Below are 7,825 nucleotides of genomic sequence, written 5' to 3' on the forward strand. Positions count from 1 at the left end.
GCGCAAGGACCGGCGTAAGGATCCCGGTTCGAGCCCCTGGCTCCCCACCTGCAGGGGAGTCGCTTCACAGGCGGTGAAGCAGGTCTGCAGGTGTCTGTCTACCCCTCCCCCTCTCTGTCTTCCCCTCCTCTATTTCTCTCTGTCCTATCCAACTATAACAACAACGACATCAATAATAATGACTACGACAATAAAAAACAAGGTCAACAAAAGGGAATAAATATTTTTTTTAAAAAGTGGCTTAGCCAGGGCGCATCTGATTTAGTGCGCACTTCATAGTGCACAAGAAGCCAGGTTCAAGCTCTGGATCCCCACCCATAGGGGGAAAAGCTTTGTGAGTGGTGAAGCAGTGTTACAGGTGTCTTTCTTCCTCTTTCTCCCCTCCCCTTCATTTTTCTGTCTCTACTCAAAAATCAAATAATTTTTAAAAAGACTGAGCTGGGAAGATAGCATAATGGTTATGCAAAGAACCTTCCATTCCTCAGACTTTGAGGTCCCAGGTTCAATCCTTAGCATTACCAGAGCTGAGCAGTGCTGTAGGGAAAAAAAAAAAAAGAGAGAGAATGACTTAAAAATTAGGACTAGGGAGATATCATAATGGTGATGCAAACGACTTTTTTGCATTTTTAAATATTTATTATTGAATAGTAATGGAAATTGAGGGGGGAGGGAGGATAGAGAGAGGGAAAGAGACAGACACCTGCAGCACTGCTTCACCACTTGTGAAGCTTTCCCTCTGCAGGTGGGGATCAGGGGCTTGAATCTAGGTCCTTGCACACTGTAATGTGTGAGCTTAACCAGATACGCCACCACCAGACCCTGCAAATGACTTTGATGCTTGAGATTGTAAGGTCCCCAGTTCAACCCCTAGCACCATGACTAGCTGAGCTGAGCAATGCTCTACTCTCTGTAATTTTCTGTCACTAAAATATTTTAAGTGTCTTAAAGAGGAAGGTCATAGCTGCATAGATAAGAATCTTGGGTTTGGGGCCAGGTGGTGGTGCACCTGGTTGAATGCAAATGTTACAATGTACAAGGACATGGGCTCAAGCCCCCGGTCCCCACCAGCAGGGGGAAAGCTTTGCAAGCAGTAAAGCAGGGCTGCAGGTGTCTGTCTGTCTCCCTATCTCCCCTTTCCCTCTTGATTTCTGGCTGTCTCTATCTAACAAATAAAGAATAACATTGAGAAAAAAAAAAAAAAGGAATCTTGGGTTTGAATTAAGGTTGAAATTTGTACCCAGGAAACCTGTGTTCTCAGTTAGTTTCTCTTGTTATGATTTCTGGAATTCATCTTGCCATTCTAAGTCCCAGGCTTCCCAAATTTTTAAAAGACTTTTCTATGAACACAAGATAAACACACAGAGAGAGAAATGACGATGAACCATAGCAGGCCTGGGTGGTGGCGCACCTTTTAAGCACATACATTACAGTGTGCAATGACCCGGGTTCAAGCCCCTGGTCCCCATCTGCAAAGGGAAAGCTTCACAGGGCCAAGTGTCTCTGTACCTCTGTTTCTCCCCCTCTCAATTTCTGTCTCTATCCAATAAATTAATAAAAAAATTAAAAAATAAAAAAAGAGGGAGAGAACCAGAGCACCACTTTGGCACATGGGATGCTGGGAATCAAACTCTAAACCTCATGCTTCCAAATTCAGGGTGCTAAACATCCTGGGCACCCAAAGTGGTTTTAAGGCAGAGTTCCAGAGAGTGAACGAGTGGTCAGCACCAAAGCTTCCTTCAGTGTGGTTAAGGCTGGGTGTCAACCTGGCTCACATAGCAAAGTAACACACTATCTGATCAAGTTATTTCACTGGCCCCCAAACTGATTTTTGAAATCCCGTTCCCTTTTCTCTTTGGGTGCAGCAAGAGGAAGCAATTGGTCTCCAGGTCGACTTCATGCTGCTTCTCTTTTGAACACCCTTTTCTGTTCTGTTGACTTTCAATATTTGTTTACTTATCGTCCTTTAGGCTTTCACAGCTCAGTGAGACAAGGCACAGAAGTGAAGTCAAAGTTTTGAAGGGGCACCATGAATCTAACAGAAAAAATTAAAAGGGGAGACTGGTGCTCCTGAATGAGCACCCACATTAACAATGCACAAGGACCTGAGTTCAAGCCCCCACCTTCAGGGGGAAGCTTTATAAGCATTTTAGTAGTGCTGCATGTCTCTCTCCCCTTCCCTCTCCATCTCCACATTCCCTCTTAATTCGCCTCTATCCAAACTTAAGTAAATAAAGTTAAAAAAAAAAAACAAAACCAAAAGATTTAGTTCTGTATGCAAAAAAGATACCAAAAAAGATACAAAATAGGGCCAACTTCTTAAACTCTTGGAAGGCCCGGGTTCTATATGAATTACCAGGGATTCTGTAGGTCCAAACTTGGGCAATATAGCCATAAGCCTAGACTGTGAAAAAGCAGCACCTGCCCACATAGAACACTTATGTTCAGGCCCTGGTGGTGGTATACCTGGTTGAGTAAACACAAGGACTTGAAGTTCTGAAGTCCCTGGCCCCCACCTGTAGGTGGCAGGGGAGCTTCACAGGTGGTAAAGCAGTGCTGCTGGTGTCTGTGTCCTCTTTCCCTCTCAGTTTGTCTCCAAAACAAAAGTATATTTTAAAAATAAATTGTTTTGACTAGTGGCACTTCGGCAATATCCGTTTTTGTCAGCTGCTGTCTTTGTCACAAGGGCCTTCTTCTACACCTGTTAGAATTCTGAATGTAAAAGCGAGACTGAGCAAAGGAAGTCTCCTAGGAGAGAGGCTTTGTTTTGATGTCTCTCCCCTTCTAAGTATTGGGTTGTTGGCAAAGTCATGACACACTTTTGCATAAAAAAAACATGGGGGGAAAAAATACATCATGACTTTGTTGCCCATGTGTTAGGTTCTTGGTCCACCTTCCTGGTGCCACATAGAAATTTAAAAAATGAGGAAGTCGGGCAGTAGTGCAATGGGTTAAGTACAAGTGGCACAAAGTGCAAGGACCGGTACAAAGACCCCAATTCGAGCCCCCAGCTCCCCACCTGCAGGGGAGTCACTTCACAGGTGGTGAAGCAGATCTGCAGGTGTCTTTTTCTCTCCCCTTCTGTCTTCCCCTCCTCTCTCCATTTCTCTCTGTCCTATCTAACAAAGATGACATCAATAACAACAATAATCAACAATAAAACAAGGGCAACAAAAGGAAATAAAGAAATATTTTAAAAAATGCAATTTAAAAAATGAAAGTGAGGCCAAGCGTGTCCCTCCTAAGCCTAGCAGTCACACACAGGCACTCCACTCCCCCCAGCTGTGAACCTTAGCAGATGCCACAGCTAGTGAGACATCTTGTGACTGCAAGAAAACTTCACAACAAAGCAGAAGGATCCTAACCCACCCCCCCTTCACGGTTTTCTTGCCCAGGAAGGAGATCACAAGGCAGGGCCCTTTCTAAGTTCTGCCACCTCACTTGTCCCTCCCCCGAGCCACACATGACACACAGACAACAGACACCCCCTTCAGTAGTTGTTTATTGGCAGTGGGCTGGCAAGGGCAATGGAGTTAGCGTACACAGACAACACCACACACCACTGTCACAAGGGAGGCTGGAGTGGTTGATGGAAGCAAGCAGCCTGAAGCCCGGGAGGAAGACCCCTCTTCCAGAGTCAGCGGGAGGGGGCGGGGCCTGGAGTGTCGTGCCAGCTTAGAACCTGCTCGGTGGGCGTGATTAGAGATGCTCAGTAGGCGTGGTTAGAGACGAAGAGGGACTCGCTGGCCGCAGCCCCGGACTGGCCGCTTGGGGCGTACTTCCCCTGGCAGGCAAGGCTGTTGGCCTAGGAAGGATGTCAAATGGGTGAGGAGGTTTCTTCCCAGAAGCCCACTTGCCCCGGCCCGCTGGCTCCCATCCTTACCAGGGCCCGCTTGATGTATTCTTCCTGGGCCGCCTTCAGGTTCTCCTTCTTCCCACCCCAGGCCTTCAGGGCGGAGGCCTGCAGGGCTCGGCCATAGGAGAAGGTGAGGGCCCAGGGCTTGAGCAGGGGGCATTTGTTGATGGCGTTGAGGTTGATGGATGCCTCCTCCTCACTCTGTCCTCCAGACAGGAAGGTGATCCCTGGGGGTGATGGGGAGGGCAGGGGGAGCCATAAGCAGGATGGTTAGGGTCAGAGTTCCAGGGGATGCTAGAGGCTGGCCTGGAAAGTAAACCAAGGGCCTGAGGACTGTTGGTCTCACCAGGGACAGCGGGGGGCACTGTGCGGCGCAGTGCTGTGACAGTTGCCATGGCAATCTCCTCGTTAGAAAACTTCTGGGTGCAGGCATGGCCAGGGGTCACCATATTGGGCTTCAGCAAGGTGCCTTCCAGATAGATGTGGTGATCACTCAGAGCCTTGTAGACAGCGGCCAGCACCTAGAGCAGGGCAGGAGCAAAGTGAGATGGGCTGGGTGACGGTGGGGTGGCTCGGGGTCTGTCCCAGGTCCTCAACCCTGCAGCCCAACCCACCTACCTTCTCAGTGACATACTGGCAGCGCTTCAAGTCATGGTCCCCATCGGGGAGGATCTCAGGCTCCACGATGGGCACGATGCCATTCTGTGGGGTGAGGACAAGGTAGCCGTGAGGATACCTATCTAGGGTCCCACCCACAGCTCTCTCCAGCCATCGGCAAAGATCTCATCTCTAGAATCAGAGATCTCAAAGAACATAATTTCAAAGCCTAGGCAGCCAACAGGAGACAGGCAGCCCCTCAGATCCACCCACAGACCCGACAGCTGCCTCGGAGGAAGGAGGGCTCCTAGCAGATGGGCAGCAGGCTAGTGGGCCCTCTGGAGCCAAAGGAGGTGTGCGGGGGGGGGGGGGGGGGGAGCCTGTTGGGGACTGCAGGCCCACCTGCTGGCAAATGCTGGCGTAACGGGCCAGAACATTGGCATTTTCCATGATGGCCAGGGCTGAAGGGGTGTGTTCCCCAATCTTCAGCACACAGCGCCACTTGGCAAAGTCAGCTCCGTCCTTCTTGTACTGGGCACAGCGCTCAGACAGCCCATCCAGCCCTAGATGGGGGAGGGGAGAATCAGAGCATGTGGAGGAGGGGGTGCCCATCCATGCACCCTGGGCAGCTGTGGGGAGGGGGGGAAGCAGTGCTCACCTTGGGTGGTAGTTTCACCGTTTGTTCCTGCCAGGGGTACCACGCCCTTGTCAACCTATATAAAGGAGGGCAGAGCATAAGACAGGAATGGTCTCCAGCCCCCTCTTCCTCTCTATAACCTCCAGCTGGCATCTCATGACCTTGCAAGTGTTTGCACTTCAAAGTTACAGTATCTGAGCTTGTGAGGGAAACAGAATACAGGGGGCTATTTGACAGGGAGCCAAAGCTCCTACCATTATTTACTGTGAGCAAGCAGCACCGGTACCAGGAGCACACCACCCTGCCCTCAGAAACGCAAGGATTAAAAATGCAGAGCAGGTCCCACAGGTTTCCACACATGCCTTGAGGATGATCTGGGGCAGAGTCTCCCTCAGTCTCAGGGCTCTTAGTCCAGTGCTAATCCCCCTTCCCCACCTCCAATCCTTCTCAAATCTCCCATGCCAGGCCCAGCCCCCTCGCCTTACCTTGATGCCCACAACACCGCCCTTGGATTTGATGACCTGGGGGAAGGGACGCCCGTCATCTGCCTTCTGGTAGAGCGTCTCGTGGAAGAGGATGACGCCCCCAATGCAGGGGTTGACCCGCTCGTCGGCGGTCAGCAGCAGCTGGCGGTAGAAGCGGCGGTTCTCCTCGGTGTTCTCGGTGCCAATGGACTGCAGCCGCTTGGCAATGCTCCCTGGAGGAGCAGCAGCAGGGGAGTGAGGGGGCTGCAGCCTGGCACCGTGCCCAGCGCATCCTCCCCACACCACGCCCTGCGCTCACCGGTGGACTCATCTGCAGCCAGGATGCCCTTGCCCGGAGCCACGATGCGGTGAGCGATGTCACTCAGCTCCTTCTTCTGCTCCGGGGTCAGCGCTGGGTACTGGTAGGGCATGATGCCGGCCTGTGCCTGTTCCTGTTCCTGTGCCTGGGCAGGCAGGTGGCAGAGGGTCGTTAGGTGGGTCTCCCCGTGGTGCCCCGAAGAGGAGGGTCCCTTGCCTGGAGCAGGGGGCAGAGGCTCCCTACCGCCCCTGCCCACACCCGGCAGGTCTGGGGCACTCGCTGTGCCCCGTCTCTCCCCTGCCCCCGACTTCCCTATGCTCGGCTGCCTGCTGTACCTTTCCTAACCCTTTCTGCTGCTGGGCGCTGCCCAGCTGTGGGTGGGGCTGCACACTGGCATCTGGGTTAAAGGAATAAGCCAGAGCCATGGACAGTTGGGTCATGTAGAAGCTGGACCCTTCTGGCTTGTGCCTTGCCATTGGGATCACTGGCCTAGAAGCAAAACCGAAGCGGGAGCGATTTAGAATTTACAGGTGGCGCGAGGGGCCCCCCCGCAAAGACCCACAGAGAGGTTTGGGTTTCCGGCCTGGCCACAGAGGTGAGAACCCGCAGGGTGGCGGTGTCCCTGCCGCCCCCACTCCGGGCCGGGCCCAGGCTCCGGGCCTCAAGGACACCCAAGGTCAGGCCGCGCCCCGGGCCCAGGGGCGGGGGCAGGGAGCCCGGCTGTGCCCACGGCTCAAACCCGAGAAAAGGGGGCGCGGACCGACAGCCCGACGCCTGGCCCCCGCCTCCCAAACGCCCCGCGTGCTGCTCATGCTGCGGCCCCGGCTGCGTCAAGGTCACTCGACAGGGGGAGCCACGGGGGGGTGCTAGCGGGCCGGGGCCCCGCGGGCGGCGGGAAAGGGGGCGCCCCCACCGTGACTCAGCCGCAGAGCCGCCGCGCGGCGGAGCCCGGACGGGGGTGGGGGGTGCGGGCCGCTGCAGGGGCCGCCTGGGGGCTGTCGGCGCCGCCCGCCTCCCCGAGCCGCGGTGCGTGGCGAGGGGCGCTCACCTGGCTGCGGAGCGGGGCGGGTTGTGGGGCGCTGCGGTGGGAGGCAGCGGGCGGGCGGGCGGGCTGAAGGAGACGCGGACGCCGTCACCGGGACAAGGTTCTGCGGCGCGTTCCGAGGGGAACACCGCCTATTGAGCGCCGAGGGGCGGGGCCAGGGTGGGCGGGGCCAGGCCCTATAAAGGCGCCGCCCCGCCCCCCGCCGCCTTTCTCCCTGCGCCGCGCGCGCCGCGGCCTATGGCAGCCCCGCCCTGTGGGGAGGCCGCCGCCCACCGGCCCCAGTGCGTCCTCCCTCCCGGGCGGGTCGGACGTGACTCAGGCCACATCCCCGGTCGCCTGGGCCCGCCCCCTCCCATCCCCCATCCCGGCCGCGCGGGGCGCCGTGACTCAGCCGCGGGGAGGGGGAAATGGAGGACCCGGGGGAAGCGAGGCGAGGCCGCCCAGCTTCCGGCCCGCACTGACGCAGCGGGGCCGCGCGGTCACGGAATCCGCAGGCCGGGCGTCTCCTGCCCGGGTCGCAGGCTCCGGCCCGACCGAGGCCGAGGAGGAGGGAGGGGCACCGGGCAGCCGCGTCTCGCGCAGGCCGCACCACCGGCCGCCACCCAGAGCCACGACGCGGAAACTGCCCCGTGGGCCCCGCGTCCTCTCCAAGGCAAAGCTTGTCCCCGCCGGGCCGGCGCAGCCCGGGCCTCCGCGTGCTGAGCGCCCCCCACCCCCGATGGCGCCCACCTGCCGGAGGCCGAAGCGGACCGGAGCCTGGTCAGCAGCGAGTGAGCCGGCCGCGCCCGGGCTGGGTTATAAGGCAGCTCCCGCCCTCCCCCAACCAATGTCCCCAGGCCTCTCCGCTGACCCCTGCCCTTTCTCAGCCACCGATCCGCTGGCAGGACCTATATTTAGGGAAACCTGAAGC

The 7,825-nt window shown here is 56.3% G+C and overlaps 1 protein-coding gene across 6 annotated transcripts; it reads right to left on the minus strand.

The window, feature by feature from the left end:
- Positions 1-3,481: 3,481 nt before the first annotated feature.
- On the minus strand, positions 3,482-7,795 carry ALDOA (aldolase, fructose-bisphosphate A). 6 transcript variants are annotated; one of them, XM_060173010.1, is made up of 9 exons: positions 7,645-7,795; positions 5,871-6,015; positions 5,573-5,784; positions 5,109-5,163; positions 4,853-5,013; positions 4,472-4,555; positions 4,200-4,374; positions 3,881-4,080; positions 3,482-3,802 (listed from the first exon to the last, which is right to left on the minus strand). In XM_060173010.1, exons 2-9 carry the CDS (start codon positions 5,980-5,982, stop codon positions 3,707-3,709), a joined length of 1,095 nt encoding a protein of 364 aa, XP_060028993.1. In that variant the 5' UTR covers positions 5,983-6,015; positions 7,645-7,795; the 3' UTR covers positions 3,482-3,706. The 6 variants fall into 6 exon arrangements, with proteins under 6 accessions (XP_060028993.1, XP_016048697.1, XP_016048695.1 ...); XM_016193211.2 differs by having other exon boundaries at positions 5,871-6,009; positions 7,645-7,793; XM_016193209.2 differs by lacking the exon at positions 7,645-7,795 and adding an exon at positions 6,919-6,981 and having other exon boundaries at positions 5,871-6,009.
- Between the last annotated feature and the right edge of the window lie 30 nt (positions 7,796-7,825).

This window comes from Erinaceus europaeus, chromosome 15 (genome assembly GCF_950295315.1).
Source record: "Erinaceus europaeus chromosome 15, mEriEur2.1, whole genome shotgun sequence".
Taxonomy (NCBI): Eukaryota; Metazoa; Chordata; class Mammalia; order Eulipotyphla; family Erinaceidae; genus Erinaceus; species Erinaceus europaeus.